This window comes from Microtus ochrogaster, chromosome 4 (assembly GCF_000317375.1).
Source record: "Microtus ochrogaster isolate Prairie Vole_2 chromosome 4, MicOch1.0, whole genome shotgun sequence".
Taxonomy (NCBI): Eukaryota; Metazoa; Chordata; class Mammalia; order Rodentia; family Cricetidae; genus Microtus; species Microtus ochrogaster.
In genome coordinates, this window is record NC_022011.1 from 63,510,961 (window position 1) to 63,538,241 (window position 27,281).

General features: G+C 44.4%; 1 protein-coding gene across 1 annotated transcript in view; it reads left to right on the plus strand.

The window, feature by feature from the left end:
• Positions 1 to 27,045, plus strand: part of Lypd6 (LY6/PLAUR domain containing 6) — a 118,117-nt gene extending 91,072 nt beyond the window's left edge. The window contains exons 3-5 of the mRNA XM_005346395.3: positions 5,863 to 5,961; positions 22,070 to 22,200; positions 23,974 to 27,045. Coding sequence (XP_005346452.1) covers positions 5,863 to 5,961; positions 22,070 to 22,200; positions 23,974 to 24,141 — 398 coding nt within the window. The 3' untranslated portion in view covers positions 24,142 to 27,045. The remainder of the gene's footprint in view (positions 1 to 5,862; positions 5,962 to 22,069; positions 22,201 to 23,973) is intronic.
• Positions 27,046 to 27,281: the final 236 nt, after the last annotated feature.

Genomic DNA, 27,281 nt, shown 5'->3' on the forward strand with positions numbered 1-27,281 from the left:
ACTGCACCTGTGCCCTCACTGGCAGAGTGTCTACTGCACCTGTGCCCTCACTGGCAGAGTCTACCTCCTGGATCTGTGCCTTCACTGGCAGAATCTGCCTACTGATTACTTTTGTGGGAAATTTATCTGACTGCTTAATTCGTGGGAGTTTCGACTTTGTTTTGATAATTTACGTGCGCAGAAGACACTCTGATACTTGCCCTGCTCTCCAGATTGCATTCCATTCTTTGCCCCAAACAGCCAGGCTTGGTAAGACCCAGGTTTCTGTCCCTCAGGAGTGAGTACCAGAATGTTGGCTTCTTTGATGTTCTCTGTCAGCGTCAGTGAGAGACTCAAATCACAAGCTCATCTTTCCTTGGCCTCTTCTAAAGCTCCGTAGAGGATGGGAGTTGAAAACTGAAGGGAATGAGTTTATGTAAACCAGGACAAAGTGCACTACTTTTTCCTCCCTGGGATGGCTATTGAGTGAGGGTGAGGGTGGCCCCTGGTTAGTGTTGTCTCTGAAGGATGAACTTTGACCTTCTACTGGGGAAATCACATCCGCTCTTTAGGAGAGCCAGGTAGGATGACACACAACCGTAATCCCAGCACTCAGAAGCTGCCCGGTGAGTCCCAGGTCAGCATGGACCACACAGCAACACCTGGTCCCAAATACAATAAAGTACGGTAGTCGGTAAGTTTCAGTCATGTGACCTATGCTAACTGACTAGGAAGCGTGGGCTTTTCTGATTTGATTCTGAAACGTGAAAATGGTTGAAGTTGTTTCTGCCTAGACTGTGAGCAGCAGAAAGAGATGCTCACCAGCTGCGGGTCCTCTCACGGGTCGCAGGCTGTGAGGATTCTTGTCGGACTGCAGAACTTGAGGTTGTTCTGCCCAAGTCAGATCAGAGTTAACTTCACCTTTCTCCCAACTCCATCAGAAGTGTCTTGAGCGTGTTTGTGTGCACTTTGGATTTTTAAACAGCCACGCTTCTCTGCCCTTGCACCCTCGCTTATGCTCAGATGGAGTGATCCAGCAGAAACAAGAAAGTTTCTGTTGAGCACTGACCATAAAAAATACATGAGGGGGACATGGGATTAGTCTGATTTTGAATTATTTACACAATCGCCTCACTTTGTAGGTGGAGGTACAAGCAGCTTTCTCTGGGTCAGTGAGTGAGCCAGATTCTATTAATGTTATATAGCAAAACACGGATTCTGTCCACGGAAGAACATGGTGCGGCAGGAAGCTTGAGAACATGCAGGTTTTCTATGCCAAGCAAACTCATTGTGCTTTGGTCCAGACAGCCGTCTCTGATGGTAGCTGGGCTGGGAAAGTTCGGCCTCTCCTCACTAATCTCCTTTGCTCTCTGCTTTCCAAATCTTTGAAGTTTCCACGGATGATAAGAAATAAACTTTATGGATTTCAAACTCATTCTCAAGAACATTCTGTTTGATAATTTGTATGTGCCTTTCTTCTTCTTCTTTTTTTTTAATATGAGAAGCGCTGGTTTTTCTTTCCATGCTCAGGTTAAATCACCAAAATCTAATTATAATCCCCCAAATGAGAGTTAATATGAAGAGAAACGGAGTTATTTATTCGGTCAAATATCACACAAGAGAATTTAATAAGATGTGCCCTGTCTTGGTCTCTGTTTCTTTCTGTAGCAGAGGAACCGCTCCTGGAAAACAATCCAATTTTCCTCTGCATGCATGTCCTGAATCCTTCTTCGTCTTGTGCATCAAAGAGCTCTGTCCTTGCAGGAACTTGCTTATGCCCCACCTGGGGAAGCAGGGATGTGTATGCGCAGTCCTATACTCTGTTAAGTCATACAGAGGAAGAGGACTTCTAGACAGGTGTCAGAAAGTATGTCCTACTAGAAATATGTTCAGGTCAGAATTCTACCAGCAAGATTTTAGTGGTGCAGGACAGATAATATTAGATGTTTAGAGTTTCTTATTTCTACCCATTTTCTAAAACCAGTGGAAACTAATCTGTCGAGAGCAGGCACATTGCACATGCGCACCCCTTGCGAAGTCATCTGCTTTCTGCACATTTCCAGTGGCTGACTGAAGGTCTTTGTCCAGGCAAAAGTTCCAAGCAGGGGTGGGCGGGGAGACTAAATCTTTCCTGATGCTTTACAAACGAGTTATGGAAACTTGAACTAGGGCTGACCGTGCGAGTTAATGGACAGATTCTCTTACAGGAAGTAACTGGGCACTCCGGTGTTTCTTTTTTTCTTTACAATCGCCCTCTCTTGAGGGACCAAGGCCTTATGCCCTGAAATGCAGTGCACTAAGCTTATTAACTCTGTGATCAAGAGCCAAATTAGATTCATTCACAGCCAGGGCCACCAGGATCTGAAGTCCGCTCGCTCTGTAAGGCTTTGAAGTAGGAAAGAAGAAAATAGCACATCTTAGGGACCTCTTTCCCTGTCCGTTAAAAGAGGGATAAACTCTTTATCAGATGTAGTATCAGTTAGCAAGTTATTGGAGATAGCTGTTCATCTGCTGACCTTATTCAGGTTAAGTATTGCCAGAGGGAATAATTTCCCCATTTGTTTGGTACCGTACTGTAGTTAATTAAAGTCGAATATGCTTGCAAAGATTTGTCAGGAATCAGCGCCATTCATTGGCTCCCTCAGCAAACTATCAACAGAAATTTCTGTAAACAAAAATTAAGCTCCAGTGTTTGAGAATGCAAACAGCCGTGGATTTATAGGTTTTAAAATAAGACCAACCAGGGGCTGGAGAGATGGCTCAGTGGTTCAGAACAACACTGGCGGTTATCCCAAAGGACCCAGGTTCAGTTCCCAGCACCCACACAACATCAGGACCATCTGTCATTCCAGTTCCTGGGGATCTGACACCCTTTGCTGACCTCCTTAGATGCTAGGCTTTCAAGGGGTCCACACAGCCATCCATGCAGACAAAACACCCATGCACGTAACATTTTGAAAATAAGATAAATAATAATAAACCGACCAATATGGAGAGCATTTGGTCAATCACCAGTAGCAACTGCTGCTGACTTTATTTGGGTAGAAATGGTTTGAAACAAAGCTCCATAGTGCTGAAGCTCTTGCTTCTCTTCAGGGTCCAATGTCCTCGGGTTAATTGCAGAGTGAGTGTTTAGTTACGTAAGAAGTGGCAGTATTTAATTGAATATGTCATCAGTGTTGTAAACGATCATTTTGAGAAGTCAATGAGCTAATCCAGGTTTGGGAACACAACGACTTATGAGTGTGTGGTTCTCAGTAACTTTATTCATGGAGCAGTTGGTTAGTCGTTATTCCAAGTTTCCAGTTTATCTCTTTGATGGAAGAGTTTCCAGGCAGAACAAATCCAACATGCCAGCCAAGCATTTGTTTTGGCTGCAGTGACAGACTGGTACAACTGGCTGTTCCAGTGAATGAGTCACGTGAGCCGAAGTGGTGTGGCTAGCTTGCAGTCACAAACCTTGGTGACTATGAAGCGCACTGCTTGAAAAATGCTGGTTTTCTCAAATCTTCTATATTCATTTTTTTGTCCAAAATTTTACAAGCTATTTTAAATTTTTACCCCTTAAAGTGATTTATGTGTTAAATATTCTCAACTTAAGAGCGGGACTGTTTCTAATGTAGCAAACCAGCTTGATCTCCTAGAACGGTGGCATGATTATTTTTCTCATAATGATATTTGTAAAATACAAACCTATTTAAAAAAACCCATATAACACAGAGTGACTTTGGGCTTTGAAACTTTGTTGGTTTTTTTTTTTTTATCCTTTTAATTCCAACACAGAATTGTTCAGTTAAAATATGAAAGACTTTTCTAGGTGCTAAGGGGGGAGGGGTTACTAATTATATGTGTATGCTTTGCGAAATTATTTCCTTCTGCTTTTGTGATGTGCCAGAGAACATTTTCCCCAAGGTACAGTTCCCTCCTGGGCTGCCTCAAGGCTGTCTCTAGGCTTTTTATTATTTTACGAGGTGACCCATACCCTTATTTTTAGCCTATTTGTAAATGAGTTTAGCTAGCAGGAGGATCCCAGGACTCTCATGGGCCCATGGAAAGGTCTGGTTACTCATCCTCTGTAGCCAGTCCGCAGTCTAGGTACCATCTTCACAGTCCATTTTCTGAAATGTTTCAGTCATGTATGCGAATGGGCAGCTATTTTGGGCAAGGTGAAAAATCAAAGTTTTATCCGGACCATAATTCTGGCCTTAAGCTGCTGCCTCTCCTTCGTTTATTTTTGATAACGTACTTAATTGGTTCCATGTGGGCCATGAAATTTACCCTGAGATGATTATTTCTACCAGTGAGCTCCTCGGGCATAGCCATCTGCGAGAGCGAGCTGTTGGCTCCCGCAGATGCACTGTTTAAATGCCTGCAGCTTTCAGCAAGGCCGTTACAAATGTTTAAAATGCTTAGGATCTGTTTAGAGAAGGCAGAGATCTAAATCACAAGGCGAGCAAAGGATTCCGGGTAAGAGGCCATTGAAAGCACAAGAACCAAAGGACCGGGAACCAGAAGACTGCCCTGGCAAGGGTGGGAGGGGCTGACATGGCTTGTCGACCTCTGACCATGCCTGGTGTCCTGAGTACCTCCAGAGCCTGGTTCTCAGGTGACTCCCCAGCCTGAGCCTAGGTAGGGCAGTTTTGGTAGGGCAGCCTAGGTAGGTAGCCCTGAGAAGGGCAGAGAACAAGTTGCCCTTGGAGGAAGGCAGGAAGCACAGCACCAGCACGGAGAGAGGATGGGAAAGGTCAGAGAGCTCTGCTGGGGTTGTTAAGCCACACCTCCTCTCCAAAGGGTACCTGCCCATGGCCACCTGGCACACCAGTAGCCACTCATCTGCATGCCGTCCATTCCCTCCCAATTCTGTCACGTAGGAGGAGGTTGATAAATGGTCCCAAGTGGTCTGTGGGCGGACAAGGTGGACCCGTCACATGTGTCTGATCCCCAGGAAAAGCCACTTTGTTGGCAGGAAAGAACCAGTTCCTGCAAGTTGTCCTCTGTCTCCATATGCATACGGTGGTACCTGGGCATGCACACACACTACATACATACGTCCACACACATACAACAATACATAGATATAAAAAATAATAAAATAGTAATATAAATATAACCATACAGTATGTAGGTTTTTTTTTTGACTGGTTTTTTTTTTTTCTCACTGACAGTAATCCCAAGGGAATTTATTAAACTTGTTGAAAATACTAACAATCTGTTCCTTTTGGTTGGTGCTTGCTATTCCATAGTATAGATGTGCCACTGTTTGTTTAACCCATTCTCTTATTGATAGACATTTGAGATCCATACAGGTTCGGTCACTGTAGGCTGAATGTCCTATCTCTGCAGTGCATGGGACTAGAGATATTTCAGGTGTTAAAAGGTTTTTGGATTTTGGAGTATCTGTCTGTATGTAGTGCAATATCTTGGGATGAGCCCAGAGTCCCAAGGCCACGTTTATTAGTTTCATATACACCTTGTAAATAGCCTGGAAGACGTTTGCACAATCGCTGGAGGGAATTCTTTATAGTCCGTTTAGTGCTGTAACTGGTCACATTAGGTCAGGTGTGCAATTTGGAGAGCTGCTCCAACGTTTCAGATTTGGGAGCATTTTAGATTTCCTATTTCCAGATCAGGAGTAGGCAGCCTGTTTAAATGAAACTGACTGGGTAACTGTATGCAGATTTTGGTGTGTGAATACAAGTATTCACGTCTCAGGAGTAAATTTCCTGCTGTAAAATGCTGAGTCATCAGATACTTCGTTTTAATTTTTTTTTCTCCACCTCCAAGAGATCTCGAGAACCCTTTTAAAAATTAATATATTTAACTTTACAGGATTCTTTGCTCTGCTTGACTGATTTTTTTTTTTTAATCTCTTGGTTTTTGCAGCCACTCCATATCCTGGTGGATTTAAATGCTTCACCTGTGAGAAGGCAGCAGACAATTATGAATGCAACCGCTGGGCTCCTGACATCTACTGTCCTCGAGGTAAAGTCTCAGTAGACAGGTTGGGTCCCCAGAGCACTTGCGAGCGAGTGGCCCTGAAGACCAGGTACATGCTTGCAATTGCAACTGCTCCTCTTGTCTGAGGCTATCGGCAGATCTTTAGGGCAGATGCATAATTCATCCTCCAAGACTCTCAGATACACAGGGGACCCGTACGATAGTTCCCTTTCTCATGAAGCGTGGTTGGAGCTCTACGGGGGGTGGGGGGTGGGGGTAGCTGAGACGTCTCCACCCTGGGGCCAGCCAAGTGTGGAACAGTAGAGAATGGGCAGCTTGTTTGCCACTCTTTGAAGCCTTCATCCTTAGTCGCTTCTTTCATGAAAAGGATGAATCGATGCTCATGTAAAGATTTCATTTATTGCCTGTCTTGCCACGGTCTTACAGTTTGAGACTGTGAAAGCTGACATTCTAAATGCCATCACCGCATAAATAAAAAACCTTGAGCCTTTTCAACTGCTAAGTTCTCTTTCAAGGACGAGATGGACCGTACTTGACGCTTGAAATTTTGACCAAAGTGCTCATTGGGAATAGAAGACACATCCTATTTATATCTCTCTTCCTCGCGAGTGAAAACGATGTTTCTATCCGGCTGTGAGGTCATGGCTAATTGACTGTTTTATTTTGTAGGAGAGTCGACAGGTTGAGTGGGGGTGGGATGTGTGGACTATGGGCTATTCAATTGACAGTTGTCATGGCAGCGAATGCTTTCCACTGTAGATTTAATTCAGATATGTTAGGATGAAGAATACAATAAATGCATTCATTATTTTTCAACGTAAGGCAAGACTTCTCATGTCTGGTGCAAAGAATGTCCCTTTGCTGGTCATGGTAGGCTGGCATTGTGAGAGCTAGGGCAGTTCTAACAGATAGAGACAAGCAGTTCAAACTCTTTAACTTTGATCTTTCTCCTGGGACTTTCTGGAAGTATATAGAGAACCTGCTGAAAATGTGTGCTCAGCCTGTGCCTCTGGCTCTCAACCTGCAGCATGCCCACTGCCCATACTGTCTGTGGCTTATCACAGCATAGCCTACTATGTGACTCATCTGCCTGTCAGATCCATCAGGTCTGATTTCATTTGCACCTGAGAACTTGCCTTTACAAAGCGTCTCCATGTGAGCAGACAAAGCCATATCTAGAATCACAGCTCTACACAAATTGAACCAGGCTCAGGGTTTTGGGCCCTACATCAGTATCTCTCACTATGCCTGGTGATTCTGCACAACAGTCAAGGGTTGAGAACTGCTGGAGGCTCCTTTAATTCCTAGGAGGGAAATATCTCATTTCTAGGCTCTTGTTGAATTTTAGGTAGTGACGTCAGGGGGGCTTAAAAAATTACGCGGACAAGGAAAAGATGATGTCGGTGGAGCCTAGCTTAATTGTAAGGTAAGCTACACCTTGGTAACCCACACCCCGTCCCTTTCCTTCTACGGGCACTGCTTTGTTCAAAATGAGTTCGTGTTTTCGTATTGTGACTTTAGCTCTGCAGGATGGACGTTTGGATCAGTTGTTAAGGGGCCAACTGAACCCCTGCTTCTCAAAAGTGGCTGCACGTTGCAACCAGGCCAGTAAATGCTTAGAAGCACCGGTGCCTGGGGTGTCTCCCACATGATGCCTTTTTACTGGCGTGGGTGGATCCCGAGGACAATGATTTTGAAAAGCTCCCTGAGTGGCTTCAATTTGTATCAGAACTTGACAATTGTCATCAGTGAGTCTGGACAAATCCAGAAAGACGTGCTTTAGGGCTGGCTCCTTCTAGAACAGATCTGGCCAACTGGCTTCTAGCCTTGTTGTCATTTGCTAGAACATGATATCTGAATCTCAGGAAGTTGAAAAAACAAGACAAAAGAAAAGAACCAGAAACTCATTTCCCACTGCTCTGAAGGCCGTGCAGTCCAACAGCAAGGCTCTGGAAAGTTCAGAGTCCAGAGAGTTTGATGCTCTGCTTCCAATGTGGCACCTTCTTATTGCGACCTCCCAGGGAGAGCAGTGTTCTGTGTTCACTATGTACGGCCAGATAGAAAGGAGCAAAGCCACCTTGTACAGGCCTATAAGGTGTCCTCACCCGCACCCATGAGGTCGGCTTTACCTTTCTGGCTTCACCTCTCCAACGTTCCACCTCTTAATGCCGAGGAATCGGTTACAGGGGAGGAACTTTGGAGGACGTATTCAGCCAGGAGCAGCATGTGGCTGCTTAGGACGGACTCAGCAGAGCTTACAGGGCACAGGAAGGCATGTAAACTAGTATCTGTAGACTTTAGCAGACAAATCCCTCCCTGTCGCAGAGGACGAAACACAGGTGACCAGAAACACCACACTGGAGGGAGTCCCCAGGAGGAGAGAAAGCCCTGTCTTGATGCTTTCTTTCAGATCAGAATCTCCCTCTTCAAACTCCAGATAACTGGAAGAGCTGAGAGGTCTTTACAGAGGCTCTCCCTTCCCCATTTTCCGGAAGCTCCCCTTTTATCTTGCTGTTCCGTAACTGCTTGGGGACAAATACAGTGGCGCTCTGAATCCGTGACGTAAAGGAGCCAGGCCAGGCCCCTGGGACAATTACGCAGTGAAAGATAGGAATCTAGTTTCTTCTCTCGAGGAGCAGACAGTTTACCCTGGGAGATAAGATCTGACCGGATCAGGTGTTAGGCACAGCAGGTGAAAGTTAAGTGCCCAGTGAGTCTGGCCTTAAATGCTGTGGGAGCTGAGGGCAGAGAAGAGCAGCCGGGACTGAGGGGACAGTCCCGCCTCACACTGGGAAGTTGTACAATTCTCTAGCTAGGGAAAGGACTTAGAATATTTCAGGAGACTTCCGGAAGTCACGCAGGGCAGTGGTGTGGACTTTGGACCATCCATATGTGCCTGACAGATGGGGAGGACCTGGCCTAAGAGTAGGCATGTGTGTATATCAAAGACTAATTAATAGACACCAGCAACTGCAGCAGCGCCCTTTTGAGTGCCTCTGAGCCTCAGGTGAGGGGCGGGAACTCAACGCCCGAGCCTGAGAAGAGGTGCAAGTTCAAGACTCTTGTGTTTCTAAGTCTAGGTTATGTGAATTTTTAATCAATAAAACTAATAACCATGTTATGGAAATGCGGTTTCCTCCATCTTCTTGCATTTGTGCTGTTACCATTAGCCTAAAGTGACCAGAGGTGACCAGCAGGCTTAGTGAGGGCTGCTGAGAGGTTGCTAGGAAAGACACAATGCTTCCTTTGGCATCTCTGGGTCGTTGCGTGCTTATTTTGTGACGTGCTTAGCTAGGTTTTAGTCATCTCAAGGTTGAAGGTGAAAAACCTGATTCCGGCGGAGCATTTGATCTTGTCTGTGTAGAATAAAGCCACACACCCAGTTGCTTGGGGAGTGACTAAATCTGAAGCTTTCAGAAACTGGACTCTGGAACCGTGGGTCTAGCTTGTCACAGTATCCATCTGAGACGGATGGAATTGACACACTTGACCTTGCCTCCGTACTGGTCCAGCGTGTCTCGAAGAAGCCTGGCAGTGACTAGACTCTTCCCAGGAGCAATGACAGCTTAGCTAGCTGGATGCCTACCTGCTGCAGGTTCACTGGAGCTTCCTTTCTGAGTGAGAGAAAGTAAGAGTTTCCTCCCCTCTCACTTACAGATTCACGGTAATTTCTGCTCCAGAGAGAGCCTCTAAGACGCCCTTCATTCCTGACTCCCGCTACTGTATCTTCTGCTACACCTGTAATTTCATCACACTTCTTTCATACCTGGCTGCTCTTTCTTGATTTTTGTAAACAAAAAGGATATTGAGGTCTATTATATGAGAGACCAATTGAAGGAACAGTGGATAGAAAATAGGCGCTGAGATTCGTGTGGTTCGATCACAGTTGTCTTTGCCCATGCCATCTCTTTGTTGAGAGAGGAACTATATCAATGTTTATTAAGAGTTAAATGGCAATTCAGAGAACCTAGCCTGGGCATGTTTGGGCCCTTCATGAGGAAGTGTCACTGCCTCCCCAAGACAAAATCTGATAGAATAGCAGAAGAAAATGCTATGAAGGGAAATGTGTCCTCTGCTCCCAGCTTCTCAGCTGACCACTGTTTTCTTGTGAAATTGAATCAGTGAAGATGTCCTTTGGTGGCTCTTTCTGCATGCTAGTCTAGTGGGGACATTGGTATGGTGGGCAACAAAAATGAGATCCCAGCTTAAATGAAGAGAAGGCCATATTTCTAGGGAAGACTTCTTATTTCCATCATTCCTTTGACAGGCCAATCTTTGGGGCATCCTTTTCTGATTTACTTAAAATAAGAGTGAGATTTTCTTCTTTATTTCAGGCAACTTTATATTTAGGATATCGTCCTCCAAGGCGTGTACCTTAATTTATATCAAGATATCTCTAGATCACATGTTAACTCGAGGCTTTGAAACTTCCCAGGGTAGGAAAACCAGGATCTTACTCAGTGTGTGCTCTAGGGATCTTTCCTTTTCTGGAGACTTCATTTCTGCATCTACAAAGGTATCTCATCTAGCACCTCAGGCTGCTAAGGAATGAGATGATTTTTAGATACTCCCTCTTCTCATATTACTGCCATGATAAATGAATGTCTTAAATGGCCAATTTTAAAGATATCTTGGATGTTAAAATACAGACATAGGAAAAATCCTAAGTGAACACCTCATTATCTTTACCAAATTGAGGTTTTGAATATCTACCACCTATGTGAAGCCGTGAAACCCTACAGATCCCTCCATCATTACATCCCACCTCCGAAAGGGCCACTAAATTCTGTGTAAATGCAACTCTATGGAACGTAATCCTTGCTTTCACACAGTAGTAAGTGCAGAGTTAGGAGTCTGTGAGCTGCAAAGTTAGTCTTTCTCACAGATGTTTAGATCATTATGGGAAAACACGAAAAATTGATCTATTCTGCTATGGTGGGCATTTGGACTGTGCCCAGTTTTGAAGTGCATTAATATTCTTCTCTGTCATTTGGTACCTGCACATATGAATTCCTGACAGATCTATTCAGGAAGTATGGTTGACGGGCATGGGCAGGCAAATATTGGCTTTACCAAATACTGCCTAATGATTGTTTATGTTTTTTTTTAAAGTTCCTGAACTCTCACCATCTGCGTACACAAACATTGGCTACACAATGCTGGCCAAACTTACTATTGACAGAAACAACAGAAGCTAGAACTCCATAGTATTGTTAAATATTAAGTATGAATAACTGCCAACTTTGACTTCCACTCTGAGCCTGTCAGCCTTACTTTTTCTCCCCTGTTACTCCACTAGCTCTGAACTGGGTTTGTGCATCTAACCCTTAGACTAAAACTCTGCCCTGTTGGCAGCGGGTTTTGCTTGGTTTCCCAGCCTCTGCCTTTGTGGGTTTCTGGATTAACAGATGCCCAAGGAAAGAGCACCAAATCAGGCCCAACCAAATGAGCTTTCCTCTTCTTTGCTTCCTTACTCTTCAGATCCTCTGATCTTTCATCAGACTTTTGTAGTTTTAGCTGCATTTTAAGTTTATTCTTTGTGTTGATACCAGAGTAACCACCTATGCAAGTAAAATTCTTCAAATTTTTCTTTCATTATACACACACATACACATACATATATACATAGATATATATGTGTGTGTAAACATTATATATAATAAGTGATATAATTAGATAGTAGATATATATAATTCAGTATTAGCTATTTCATCCAGATATTTTAACCCAAAAGTTCTGACATCTTAAGTAAGATTATTATTATTAGTAGTAGTAGCATCATCAGTATCATCATCATCAGTAGCAGCAGCAGCAACAACATTATATTAAGTGTATCAAACCTACTCCAATTCACAATGGTTTTGTCCAGATATTTTCTGTTTGGTGGCTTCAGGTGGAGCTATGGTTACGAGCGTGACATGTACTCCATTGAATTGGGTGTTTGAACAGTTGGTTCCCAGCTAGCGGTGCTGTTTTGGTAAGTTCTGGAGTATTTAGGAAGTGAGGTAGCTGCTGGTGCTGGGCTAATGGATTAGAGTGGACCCTGGTTCTGGTCTGGCCTCTTGCATCCTGATTCGCTGAGATGTGAGCAGTCCTAGCCACTCACTCCCACTGCCATGAACTCTTCCTGACCTTCCCTGCATGATAGAACAAGCTCTCTCAAACCATGAGCCAAAATAAATTCTTCCCAGATTCTTACACTGCGTATACTGTCACAGTATGAGAAAAGTGTCAGATGGGCGGCATCTGCTTCATGCTTTTGCCATCTTCCCTTTATTTTAGTCACTGTCTGCTTCAGTGTTAGTTCTCGCTACTGTTTATGAACCTTCCAGGACACCCTGTGCGCCCTTGCCCAGTAACAGCACAGTGATTGCTGAGCTTCAGTGATTGAAGGGAGAGCGTCCTCATGGTATGTGTCAGCCATCATTAGGAAGTGTAGACCATAGCTTGGTGATGTACACCTGTAACCCAGCACTTGAGAGGCAGAAGAAGGAAACAGGGGCTTCAAGGGCAGCCTGGGCTACATAGATCTGTCTCAAATAAAATATACCAATAAAAAAGTGTAGTTGATGATTTTGAGAAAGCAGGGAAGGGATAGTCTGATGGTTTGCCCGAGAGGTACAGGAGAAAGGCGACTAGTATCTGCTTGGGCTGTTGAGTACCTGTTTACTGTTAAATACTGTCTTGGGGAAGAAAACCCATAGTTTCAGGCAATCCCTCCAAATCCTTTGATAGGAGCAGGACAGCCAAGAAGATAACCTGATGCTTGAAAGCCAGCAGCTGTATGGTTTCTGTAAGGGCGAGCAGCCCATCCCTTCATGGGTCACGTTTCTTTCACTGGGAGAGTCCTTCTGTTACTGATTTTGAATTACAGTGGGCTACGTACATGGGAGAGCAAAACAGTGTAAGCTTCCTCACAAACGGAACGTGCCCTGGCAGTAGAGCCTTCACTGAGAAGTGACCCTTTCCAGAATCTCAGAAGCCTCCCTTGTGCTTGTCTCCACCCTTTCCCACAACCACGGCGTCAGTGTTGCTGGAGGAGGCATGCCTCACCACCCCCAAATAGAAATTCTTACCGCTAGCCCTAGGGATGGGACTGCTTGGAGATAGAGTCTTAAAGCAGTGATTAAGATTACAGAAGGCAGTCAGGTAGATGCTGATCCCATATGACTGGTGTCCTTGTGAGAGGAAACTGGAATTCACACAGGCACTGGGGAGAGATGATGTAAAGATGTAGGGGTGGGGTGGGTAGAAGCCGTCTATGAGCCAAGGAGCACAGCCTCAGAAAAAAGCTCGACTACAAACTTTTAGCATCCAAAACTTAAGAAAAACTTTGGTGGAAGTCCATTTCTTTGGTAGCTTTTATAGTACTCTTAAAAAACTAATATAGCACCATCCTGATTTCGAATAATATAGATCAGTTTTGCCTTGCATAAGCTTCTTATTTTTCTGATTTCTTTTTCTCAGTGGTATGTGAAGTATACTTATCTTATTAAAAATACATCCCAGTCATTCTAACTGTTGTATGACTAGACACTAGATGCTGTAATTTATTTATTCTGACACCAGTGGGCCTTTTTGTAGTCTCCAGTTGTTATTTGTACAAACAGTTCTCTATGACTATGCTAGAACTTTCATTTCCTTTTAGCATCGTGTGTGTGTGTGTGTGTGTGTGTGTGTGTGTGTGTGTGTGTGTGTGTGACTTATATTGACAGAGTTTACATGGATACACTCTTAGTAGATCTTAGCAAATAGTTTCCCCAAGTGGCTACACTGTACAGAATTACAGTTCTCATAGAAATGCTGAATAAACGAGATGAGATCATTCAAAGTACAGGCATGGTAGAGATTTTTCAAATATCACAGATTTAAATGTAAGTGTTTTAATTTGATTAAGCTTTAAGCAGAAGAGTTTGGCTGTACATGGCCTTCCCCTATCTACATCTGTCTTCATAGTATATTAAGCATGTGGTGAGTTGTGCAAGGATATGACACATGTTGTAGGAATGTAGACACCAACAAGAATGAACCCTATTCTTTATAATCCAGAACAGTAGATAGATCTCAGCCAGGATCCTGCCCACCACAGGATTGGTTATGGAGGGAGTTCTTCATAGTCATCTGGCCTGAAAAGGTCATATGGATGGCTAAGCATCTTATCGTGCACGAAGCAAAGCATTCTCCTATGTATAATTGCATAGCCTGTCATACCAGGAATGCTGATGCTTTCATTCTGGAGAGATGACATTAATGCCCTTTTCTGCTTCCCTTATGAAGTACAAATAAAATCCTGACCATTATATAGGAACCAAAAAGAAAAAGAGAACTCTGAAAGGTAGAGAAAGAGAAAATTGCAAAGTAGCTATGGCCTTCAGGACCTGAAGGACAGTAGTGATGTAATGACTTCTAGGTTTTCTTTCTAGATTTGGAGCTGAAGAATAAACCCAAACTATCACTGACACAGGCACAATAAACCCTAGCAAAGTCGTCCTTTTGCCAGTCAACAGCCTGGGAAGGAGGCAGCCTAGAAAGACAGGAAAGTTCTGTATAAGAGCCATTACTCTCAGCAAACACCACAGACAAAACTGTAACTACACCTTTTTAGCAGAAGGGAACAGAGAGTCCACCCTTCAGTTCATGGCAGGCTGTACTGTAATGTGAGATGCCTTTCTGTATATGTGTTGCTTTTATTGTTTGATGAATAAAGCTGTTTTGTCCAATGGCTCAGCAGAGTAAAGCCAGGCAGGAAAGCCAGAGATAAAGAGAGAGAATAGGCAAAGTCAAAGAGACGCCATATAGCTGCCAAGGGAGAAAGATGTCAGAACATTACTGATAGGCTACAGCCTCATGGTGATTCATAGATTAATAGAAATGTGTTCATTTAAGATGTAAGAGCTAACTAGGAATGCACCTGAGCTGTTGGCTAAACTGTATTGTAATTAATATAGTTTTATGTCATTATTTGGGTATGGGTGGCCAGGAAACAAGAGTGAAAGCGCAGTCTCTGATTACACAATGGTATCCAATATGGGGCTTGAACCCATGGCCCTGAGATTAAGAATCTCATTAATTCATACCAACTAGAACTCATTCAATAGTACTGAGTTCTTTCATAGTGATGGAGGAAGGTCATTGGTTAATTAAATAAAGAAGCTGCTTGCCCTGATAGGTTAAAACATAGGTGGGAGGAGTAAACAGAACCGAATGCTGGGAGGAAGAGGAAGTGAGCTCACAGACTCGACAGCTCTCCTCTCGGGGGCAGACGCCTCAGAGAGACACGATGCTCCACTCTTGTGGGCAGAGGCGAAAGCTCTGCTCTCTGAGGCACACGCGATGAAGCTCCAACCCAGGATGGATGTAGGCTAGAATCTTCTTGGTAAGCCACCTTGTGGGCTACAGCAGATTATTAGAGATGGGCTAGTCCAGGTGCGAGAGTTAGCCTAGAAGAGGCTAGATAGAAATGGGCCAAGCAGTGATTAAAAGAATACAGTGTCCGTGTAATTATTTCGGGGCATAAGCTAGCCAAGCGGCTGGGGTGATGGGGATGCAGCCCCACCGCTCAAATTACTACATCATAGGATGGTTGCAGGAATGGACAAGTAATGGACTCTTTATTCTCTCTGGGCAATTATAAAGTATCCCCCTATTGCCAGCAGAAACCATGGTAGTAGACTTCAGGCTTCTGAGTTCACCAGCATGGAGCTGCCTCCACCCCATCTGGGACACTGTAAAAACCAGCTGAGTGGAGAGTCAGAACTTTGCCTCCCACCACCCATTGGCAATAAGCCCCACCCACTGGCAATAAGCCCCACCCCCTACTCTGCACAGCATTTATAAAGCCTGTGTGGGGAGCATTGATCGGCCCACCAATCTCAAGCCAGGTTTCATGATGCTACAGCATCACATAGAAATGTCCAGATTTCAGTTGAAAAGTCATCCCGCATCCCAGGAAGGGCTCAAATTGAACGGAGAGCATAAGGGGCATCTGACACAACTAACTTTAAACCCAGGAAAGCTTTACTGTGGCTCACAGTTTTGGAGGTTTGAGTGTTACTTGGTTAGTTAGTTGTTAGTTGGTCCTGTTGATTTCAGGCCTTCAGCTAAGCTGCACATTGTCCTGGGCGCTGTGGTAGAACAAGCAGCTCATTTTACAATGGTGGTGGTATGTGGGAATGGTTCGAGAGATAGACATGCCTCAACGACCTAACTCTCACACAATCCATTCACTTAAACCTTCCATGACCTCCTAGTAACACAAGAGGCTGGTGAAAAAGTAGTTAACGTGTGGACTTTGGAGGGACACTACAGATCCCAACTATTACAAATGATCACCAAGCTGAGGTAGAGATGAAGAATTACCTGATGAGGAATTTAAGTCAATGGCAATAAAAAAAAAATGCTTCAATCATTATAATTACCCTGAAAATACCAAAGAAATTGGGAAAATATGAGAGGAACCAAACGAAAGTTTCTGATTGTTTAAAAAAACCATGGCCGTGCTTGAAATAAAAATGTCCAGCGGGTACCCCAACAGAGTCACAGCAACAAATGAGAGAGCCGGTGATTTGAAAGCAGAACCGTAGAACGTACTCAACCTGGAGGCTGGAAGAGGAAGTGAGAACTGGATTTCAGGGACCCACGGAGCTTACCAGATGTGCTGAGAACTGGATTTCAGGGACCCACGGAGCTTACCAGATGTGCTGGGAAGGAAAGAGTGATTCGCAACCTGTGGGTCACCACCCCTGTGGACCATCAGAAAACACAGAAATTTGCATTATGATTCGTAAGAGTAGCAAAATTACAGTTATGAAGTAACAACGAAAAGCATAATTTTATGGCTGAGGGTCACCACAACACGAGGTCGCAGCAATAGGAAGGTTGAGAAACATTGGCCCAGGCATCTGAAATCTTCTCAGCTTTCTGCTGTCTCCGGCTCCTATTTTTGCTCTCCTGTCTAAGAGACATCCACGCACCCGGCAGTTCACACCGTTTGATGTGAACATGGGAACAATTCCACACTGAATGACATCAGATTTGTAAGGGAGACCTAATTTTACTAGATTTTTTTGCCAAGTGTTAATGAGATTGTTTTCAGGAATGACCGAGGTATCAGGTATGGAGGCGGATGTACGGAAGTTCATCTGTATATTCATAACAATCCAGCCGATGTCTCCGGGTTCTTTAAGTAAGCATAAATATTCATTACCTCAAAGGGAATTCAAATTTTACACACTTGTCAATTTCCTACACTGTTACTCAGGCCCAGACCAGGAAGCGATAAAGTCTTGCAGTAGGAAATGTATTATGCAGGCATTTCAGAGAATTTAGAGGTTCATATTTGGAGGGAAATCTGAGCTGCTTCCAGCATTTCTGGTTCACATTGTTTGGGACGATAAAGGTGTCACATTCTAGGTGGTGCCTTCCAGAGATTGTCACATGGGAAGAGAATCAGGGGGGAGGCATATTGTTGTTTGTTCTACACACATGTGAGGCATGATGGGATACTGGCCGTGCCCAGGACATAGAAGGAGAAGACCAAAGGTGTGGAATGAGAAGGTTGGTGAGGTCACATGAGAAGAGGTTCAAGGACAAATCAGGAGAGAGCATCTACAGTTGGGTTAAAACAAACATCGGAAGAGAAAAGACCACAGACAAAGACAACCTGGAAGTCCTGTCTGAAGTCTAGGTGGGAAATCCCAGAGACGCTATTCACAGTTGAATAGGGACTGCAGAGAGGTCCTGCACCTTAGGGTGCTCAGAGCAGTCTCTGCCTGGCCAGCAATGCAGATGTGAGTTGCTGAGTGCACAGTAAAAAACCGAGCAGCGGTGTGCAGGCAGAGCCACCAGCCCTTTGATTTCTAATAGAATCTGTAAGGCTGTTGTTACAATTCTTTGCTTCCCCTTCATTTTCACGCACCCGAGGAATTGTTTCCTGGTGTTGCTGTAAAAATTAGACATCTTTGTGTTAAACCCAAACTAGCAGAACCACAGAACAGAGTAGCTCGGAGAAAGTGTTTCCCTCCGACACAGACGTATGTAGCGGCTTAATTCAAATAACCCCTGGTATATAGTCTGTTGAAGCAGTTTCTTCTACTAGAAACTATATTGGTTAGTGAAAATGCTTTTAGCTATGAGCTGGTTTTAAATTTCAAAAAGGTGACTGAGGAGCGAGAGGGATAGACAGAGACACGAACAGAGAGAGTTGTGAAAATTACACTTTGTGTTTTTCAGTTATGGATTGAGCTGTCTTTTCCATTTCTGACTTTACCATGAGTCGAAGAGTTTGGCTTCCCAACCTCTGGGAATTCTAGGCAGTTGCAGACTATGAGATTTTAGAGGCTGAACTAACCTGGTAGAAATTCAAATCCATCTTTTATCTTTTAGATAAAAGCCTTTGAAATCCTTTTAGTGGGAAGTTATCAGCAGGCTTGATTCTCATATAACCTCATTACCAACCCCAGGGTTCTTCAGAATGCGGAGCAAGCCACGCTCTGTGGCTAGGACTCAGTTTTGATGGCTGCTCCCTCTCAGTGATAAGCTGCCTGTGGTTCGCCTGGTTCTGCTCGGGAAATTCCATCTGCGAGCCCCAACACACACCCTTGGAGATCCCAGATTACGGCGCCTAGTGAAGGCGCTCATAAAACGTGCACCAGTGAAACCACTTCAACTTTATTTGAGCACTTCCAACCCCATATTTAACTGCAGAACCTTCTTTTGCATTAATATTTCATGACTCACCTAGGGCTTTGCAAGCTAAGAAGTGGATGCCTTTGAGAAACTGCTGCTTCAGAGTGAAGGTCTCTACCGTGGGAGGCAATGGCGGTGTTCTCAACCTGTCTTTGTCTCGTGGATTGTGCTTGATGGTGTTCCAGGAAAAATTCTTATCCGGCATTTTCAATGAACTCCATTCTCCTCTCAACACAGACAGACAAAAATTGATTTGTTAGGTGTTAGGGTTTTGCATATTTTCCTGAAAAAAAATATTTGAATCAGTGCGGGGAACTGGAACCACGTGGCATTTGAAGGAATAAGCCTCCTATTGATGAATTAATGAGGAAAAAGATGAAGAAAAAGCAGTTGGATCCAGTTTACCAATTGCTATCTTAAGGCTCATTTGGACCAAGCTCATTCATTACTTGAGGAACAAACCTAGTTTCCCACACTGAAGCTTGTAGTGATTTACTTCCTCCATCTGGGTGTGATGTTAACTGTACACATTTACATTTTTAGCTGCACAGCCTCTGGCAGCTACTCAAGTTGCCGGCGTGAGGCAGAGCCAGGAGATAAGAACATTCCTGCTTTTATTGCTTTCTCCAACATTTGAAGTCGGGGTGGGAGTGGGAAAGGTGTACATACCCATCATAGCCGTAAATGTCCATCATTTGATGGCAAAGACAAAGCCGTCCTTTTCGGAAGATGGGGTAAATCTCTCAGGCTTCTGGTCTTCATTTGTTAAAGCCTGCAGATGAGCAAACCTGCCCCCTCTTCATCCAATAGCCAATCACCTCCACCTTTAATTAGAGGCCAGGGCTTGGGGGAATTTGCCAGGTGTAATACTTTCAACTGTTCACCCCCAGATGACCTCACTTACCCTAATCCCCAAGAACTCCACAGGACCCTGAGCTATCTGGAGTCTGCCTGGTCTGACGGACTCCAGGAAACAGAATTCCAGGCAGGGTGCATTGTGGGGACAGGACCCCAGTCAGGGAAAAGACATCCACAGCAATGTCACCCAGGGCAAGGAGTTGCCATTGGTCAGATTCAGAGCTGATTCCGGGTCCTGTGAGTTGAGCATGCCTAGGGAGACATTTAAACCCTCGACTTTCCATGATTTCCGAGATGTGTCAGTGTGGTCTAGATATGAGCTCATTCCCGGGACCTAATATCTTACGCCTTCTTCGTTGAACACTAGCTCTTTGATAAAAAGCTGCCAAAATCATGACAGGATCTGATGGGGGAAATTTTTATTGCCTAATAAATAATTCCACAGACCATAATTCCATATTAGCAACTAAATACCCCAAATGTATAAAGCATGTGGAGTGAGAGCCAAGATACGGATGAAAAATGGTGAAGTGACACTTCTTGAGAATTATTCATCTCTTGTAATATGAAGGGGGGACTGGAGCACTCTCCTGCAGCCAGGCTCGTGGAGTTGCGTGCTGCCGGCAGGCCATAAATAATGACATGGAGCAGTGATGCTTTTTCTTTAGTTCTCTGTGAAACCCTGGAAGAAACCTCAAACTTTCTTCCCGGGATGAAGAAGGGCTGTAGATGGCCACAGTGGCCCTCATCTGCCATAGGGGCGTGGAGATCAGAGGATAGAAGTTCCCAGATTCAGAGACCTGTAGGGTTGGTCCATTCCTGAACATTCTCCATCTGGCTGTTCTGGTGGCCAGGTTCGTTCTTTTACGGAAAGTCATTTTTGCCAACAAAATGAATCCGTTTCTAATTCTTCTGATGTTAGATGGGAACACTTCACTGCCGGGCTCCAGCCTCAGTTCAGGTTCAGGTCCTGAGATAGGGACGTGGGGGCAGGCACAAGGAAAAATTGTGACTGCCAGGTGGATTGCACTCAAGTGACCCAAGTAGCTCGGGCCATCTTTATTTATACTTAAATAGAGTTTTTCTTACCACGATTACATGAACAGTTTTATTATGGGCTTCTATTTTTGACTTTTAAGAAATATATCATATTTTAAGTAATACATCATAATCATTATGAAAGGCCCCATTGTTCCCCTTTATGTTTTCCCAAATAGACTTTCCTACCCCCTACAAAGTCATATTCTAGAGTTCAGCATTTTTGCAGGCTTAACTAGATATCGAGCCGGACACATCCTGATCTCGCAGCACTTACGTCAGCTGGCAGCTACTTGCGGTTAAAAAGGAATAGACACGGGTACAATGCTTTAAGGACAACAATATTCAAACCCAGACAGTTTTTTTTCATGTCGGCAACAGTTCCCTTTTCTACAAGAGGGTCCCCATGTCTCAATCTGTCTGTAAAAGGTAGCCTTTGATAAGGCACTCATATGTACCCAACTGTCTATTGAGTCAGAGAAGTCCCCAGGATTAGGAGCTCTAGTTAGTAATCCCAAGATAAGAGATTCGAGAAGCATTAACCCCTGCTGAATCTTAGGGGAAAATACTTAAGAGAGAACAGAATTTCCAGGGGGAAATTACAGCTGTTGAAGGTGTGACTGACAAAAGAGAAGTAAAAACTGCCCAAAGAATCAACAATACAACGATCGAGAAAAGAACCGGCAAGCTGCACGAATTTTGCAAATTCTTATGCTGTCCCATGAACTACTGGTTCTTGCCAAGTCAGAGTCCCTTCCCTGGGTGCCTTGCCCAGAGGAAACCCATTGGACAGGTAGTCATATGCTAATCAGAGGCTAGGCTGCACGACTCCCAACACTTTACACACACACACACACACACACACACACACACACACACACACACACACACACACCGCTATTATCTTCCGAAAGCCTCTTGTTACCACCCTCCCCCAACTTTTCTCTTAGATCACTCCCTTTGAAAACCACTACAGCTCTAACCACCTGTGAGCCGCCATCCTCTGAACCTCTCATCCCTAAAAATAAAAATAAGAGCAATGGTAAAATGTGTGGAAAGGCAGTTATGCTATCGTGTCTTGCTTTGGGGGGACTGTGATAGACAGAGAGACCAGCGTTCTGCAGAAGGCCATCCTTCTGCCAGGGGGTCAGGGGGAAGTGGATCTTAGCATGGAGGCTGTGTCCATCCTGTGTACTGTCATGTCTTACTAAAAATCACCTTGGGAGGAGAGCATGGCAGGCACTCAGCGTCATCATCTAAGGAAGCAGAAGACAGTTCTTTTGATAATTTCCTGAAAGTGAAGGTTCGTCTCATTATTGGGGTCCACGTTTAGGAAAATTCTTCATTGGCATTTGAGTCATTTGATGGGTGATGGGAGAGCTACTTCCTTTGAGATCTGCTTCCCTCTGCCATCCTCTGGTGCCTATATTTAGAGCATTTCATGAAAAGTGAATTTGAGGGGCGTCCAGAAAGACAGCCTGCTGTGTTCTCTTCCGTCAGACAGGACTCATGTTTCCCATCTCAATGAAGGATTGTTTTCTCCTGACAGACACCAGATACTGCTACACTCAGCACACCATGGAAGTCACAGGAAACAGCATCTCTGTCACCAAGCGCTGTGTCCCACTGGAGGAGTGCTTATCCACGGGCTGCCGAGACTCAGAGAATGAAGGCTACAAGGTCTGGGGAAGCATTAATTACCGCTCCTTTACTGGATTCTCCAAGGGCTCATGAACAGATCTCCCCCACCCATCCCTACATAGGTTGTGAAAATGTACTGGTTTTCCTGTTTGCTTTAGGAGAATACCAGCCTGTAGCTGGGCAAAGGACAAGCAGATGGGGCTTGTAAGACCATGTAAAGAGGATGGTGAGAGTAGCTTAGGCCTTTCCTTCCCTTAGAAGAGTCCTGAAAGGAGAGGTCAGGGACCACTCAAACACATCTTGGTAGCGCATGGCAGATACTCTATCTTCTGTCTGAGGCAGCAGGAGGCAGTATAGTTTGATAACTTTCTCTAGAGAGAGGGTGCATGTCATTCTTGGGGTCCCAGTTTAGGGCAGCGCTCCATTGGCTCCCGAATCATTCCACAGATGATAAGAAAGCCACTCCCGTAGATTTATTCCCTTTAAACACTAGCTGGTGCCAGTGGGAAGTGAGTGTTGGGCTGTCTAGGGCAAAGACTATAAAGAAGCCAGCTTTGCTTGCTTATCCCTGGAATGCTGCATGTTCTTGCAGTGTGCCAGCGCTGACTCTGTGGTCTTCATCTCACACACTTGGGCCTTGACTTGACATCTGCCCACCTGTCAGGCCACCTCCCTGGGGTTCAGGGAAACTCCCTTTCTCTGTACCCTGGAACAGCCTTGCCATCCGGGGCTGCTTTCATTCATTAGAAGCAGAAACAAATTTTTAAGCTACTTCTCAGATTCACTAAGAATTAAAACACCACCTGCCTCCTTGTTACTAATTTGAAGAAAGGTCAAGTCAAGGTCATTACCTGACCCCTCCAGCAAGCCGTGCGTGGCTCTCAGGCATTATTGTGATCTTTTTTTCTCCCAAGAGGAGCACTGGGAACCTGAAGATGTGTCAGTTGCTTGTGTTACAGAGCTAGTAAGAGAAAGACGGGCTAAAATTTAAACTTGCCCCTAACCTCTGTTCTCTCTTCTCAGCTATTTTGGGGACTCATGTTGGTTGTGGCCAAAGGTTTACCTCTCTCCTGACTAGTAGTAGCTTTAGGATAATAACCACCTTATGAATCTGACTCATCTGGGATCTTGTTAAAATTCAGATTTTAGTCCTTCAGTTCTGGGTATTCTGCACGTCTGACAAGCCCCCAGTTGGTGGTGTTGAGGCTGCTGGTCAACACAATGGGGAGCCCTGGCCCCAAATAACTTTTGCCAGAGAATCCTTGGGTTTGCTTCTTCAATAGGCATCAAGGGTAAAGCGATATAAAGCAAGAGTAATTGAATAAATAAAACCCTTCAGCTCTCTTCCGCTCAAGAGAATGGAGTTGACTATACCCATAGAATTAATGAGGGTAAACATTCAGGTTCACGGGACCCTAGTCATTGCCATTTTATCCTCACTGTGACAATCTCAAAGAGGAAGTTTTGCCCTCTTAACAGTTACTTTCTGCTGCCAGGAAGAGCCTCTCTGAGGAAGGAAGGCAATTTTCATAATTCCCATTTTTCAAGGACCGTGAAGCCTAACAATTAGGGCAGGTGAGATGCCTGAAACAGAATGTAGGTTCCCTGAAATGTAGGCTGGAATTTTTCATGTGGAGTACTTGCTTCTAGATGGGATGCTGTTCTTGCCCTTCCTGAATGTCAGGCACTGTTCCTTTTGTAGAACAGACTTCTCATTTGCCAGGAGGCAGACTGTTCCTTCTGATGCCCCGCCTCCTTCTGAGACAGGCGGGCTTCAGCTCACCCTTCCTTTCCTTGCGTTCTTTCTTTCAGATCTGCACCTCTTGCTGTGAAGGAAATATCTGTAATCTGCCGCTCCCTCGCAACGAGACTGATGCCACGTTTGCCACAACGTCACCTATAAATCAGACAAACGGGCACCCACGCTGCGTGTCAGTGATCGTGTCCTGCTTGTGGGTGTGGCTCGGACTCACTTTATAGCATCCCTTTCCACCAAACATAGCCCTTGTGGGTGTCCCTGTGGCCCGCAGTCATGCATGAGTCATCAGCCTGGCAGGAGCGACAGAATGCGACCACAGCGCCCCGGACATCATCACTGCCAGGCATTCGCATTGCCATAAAGAACAAGCGTTGCTTCAATGCTGTCATTTCCAGCCTAACCAAGACCCCATCTAAGTCAGCCTGTCCCCATACAGACCCTGATTTCTATACCACAAATCTGCGGTTTTTGCTCCAAGAAAGAGTTCTGCATTTATGGATATCTGGGTTCTTGATCCCGAAGCCATGCGTGAGCAGCGGGAGAAAGAACAATGGATACAGGTGGTGTAAAATTTCAGGAAAAGGAAAGACCCCCTAGCTTAATTCAAATCACAGCTTCGCCTGTGGCTTTAGAATTTTGAAACTTTAAATCCAAAAATAAAACGGAATAGTTTCTTTGAGATTCTGATGGAGTCCCTAAAAGAGCAGCAAGGACTTGGCTCAGTTTTGTTCCCCCAGCCTCCTTATCCTAACGTAGGGAAACACGCTCCTGCTGCTCTTTGTAAGGGACAAAAAAAAAGGCAATTAAAGTTTGTTGTATTTGTAGAGGTGACGAGAGAAAGATTTCATGATGAAATGAGCGCCCACAAGAGGAAGTTTATCCCTTCTTGTAACTGGAGGAGAGCTTGGCTCTGCCCTGAGAACTAATTCTACTTCCTGAGTTCCTGGATCCCAGCTGGGCCAGGAGCATCTACAAATTCGCGAAGTACGGTGGGGTTGTTTTCTCCACGTGCTCCATTCCATTCAGGTATCGCTGATCTAGTCAGAGAGAGGACGTCAGAATAAAAGAACGCTTTGTGGGGCTGGAGAGATGGCTCAGAGGTTAAGAGCATTGACTGCTCTTCGACAGGTCCTGAATTCAATTCCCAGCAACCACATGGTGGCTCACAACCATCTATAATGAGGTCTGGTGCCCTCTTCAGGCCTGCAGAGATACATGGAGGCAGAACACTGCATACATAATAAATAAATACATAATCTCCAAAAAAAAAAGAAAGAAAGAAAGAAAGAAAGAAAGCTTTGTGGAGGTGAGTCCTACTTCATTGTGAAGGCCCAGAAACGGCTCAGCAGAATTCTCTCACTGTCCATAGTATTGGCTACCAAAGAGCCCTCTCCTTCCCAAACCAAGTGACTTTAGGGAGAAAGTGCTGAATTAAATTATTGGTAGGTCAATAAGGTAAGAACACTTCTGTGCTAGGATGAGAGGAAGATGGATCATAAGTGACGTAGTATTTGCTTCTCTCAGGTGCTGCCTTTGGAGTAGAAAAGGTTTTCGTCATCCTTCATGTATTTTTTTTTAAAACCTAAAAACTACATTGTTTTTTTCTTTTGCCATGTAAATTCTTTAAATGACATTTATTTTTGTATGGTATAAACTAGAAACTAAACTATATTTCAAAAAATGCTTTTTTTTCCCCCTGAACAAAATACGAAATTAGAACGCTTGTTTTAAACAATGGTAGAGCTTATCATTCATTTATGGAGAGTTATCAATGAGCCTTGCACCAATGCTAAAAAAAAAATGTTCATTTTCTGTGAGCATGAGTTGTATGTTCGCCTCAAGGGTTTTACTCGTGGTTTCCTCAGAAGCGTTGTTCTGGAAATATTTGCGTGGAGACTATCATTGGTCCAAGTATCTCTGCAGGGCTGTGGGTTATGTTAGCATGGAACTTGGCGGAGCAAAGCCCTGATGAGGAGGACCGTGCTGTTAAGATACATGTGCCCTGCACAGGGAACTTTAGCTCATAAAATGAGACCCCCTCAGGGACCAAATATGAACTAACTCTGATACAAGTGATTGGAGTTGTATCACACAGCCTTAATTCAGAGTGTGGCAGGCTTATCAATTTCTTGCTTATAACTGGGGATGGGAGAGTCAGGAGAGAAAGGCACTTTGCTAAGCACTTTACGTAGTTAGGCCATATAACCCCCCAGAACTCTGAAAGGTACAGCACATATCTCTGCTTTACAGATAAGGGTCCTGAGATTCAGAGATGTTTGATAAATGAAGCCTTTTCCTCCAGATTTAGTGTCTGTGGGATATGACAGGTTTGAACAGAAAAGGATGTGGAATTTCTCTGCTAGGAAAACTTACAGGTCTGACTTCGTGGGAATTGGCCCATCTTGTCATGTAGAACACATCCTGCTATCCAGGATGACATTTGCATGTGTCCCCAGTCGAAACTTTATCTTTGGGGAGTAAAGTGATAGCTTCTTGATTTATCCCTCTGGTCAAAAGAGGAGACAGTTGAGCTTGCATCTAAAGATGCTTTAAGACAATGGGAATTTGATGTTGTATATAACTATAAGTACCATTTATTTTTATGTGTGTGTGCATGGTCACACTCCACCGATATTTTCCAAGTGCTGCATGCAGTCTGAACGGGAGACAAGGAACTGAGCACATTAGAGCCTACCTGGCTGGTTTCCAGGGATAAGGTTCTCAAAGGTCCAGATTGCCCACCGCCTGGGAATTAATTGCAGCCACTGTACACATGTGCGGCACACATCCCCAATGCCTTTCAAAGTGGCTTTTGTTTAATGCTCTCGAAAGAATGTGATTTGTTCACCAGCCCTCGCCTCAGAAAGCCAAGGAGGAGCCATTCATGTAGACTGTCCAGGACAAGTTAGCCATCTGACTATTCTGTCACTTTAAACTGTCCATTCAACCTCACCATTGGTGATGGCTTGACATGCCAAGAGCCATGATGTGTATATTAACCTATATGCCACATATTTATTTTTAGACTCCCTTCAACATCCATGCCAATATGGGATTAATGCCTAAATGTAAATATTGTACACTTTGTAAATCAACGAATAAAGATTTTAAGTGTGTTTCATCAGGCTTCTTCCTGCTAGTGTGTATGTCAATCAATGGTTAATATACTGGCTTATATACAAGCCGTGGGCTTAGCACCACAGTGGGCCTCTTTCGTGGGCTCACTTTCTAGAGATGTTATAGTCAAGAAGCACATACATAAAAGCAACTCTTTCGTGCCGAGTGATTCATACAGAGGTAACTGCTCAGAAAATCAGAACTTTTCAGACTGGTCTATAGTTCTCCTTGAACATTTCTTTGT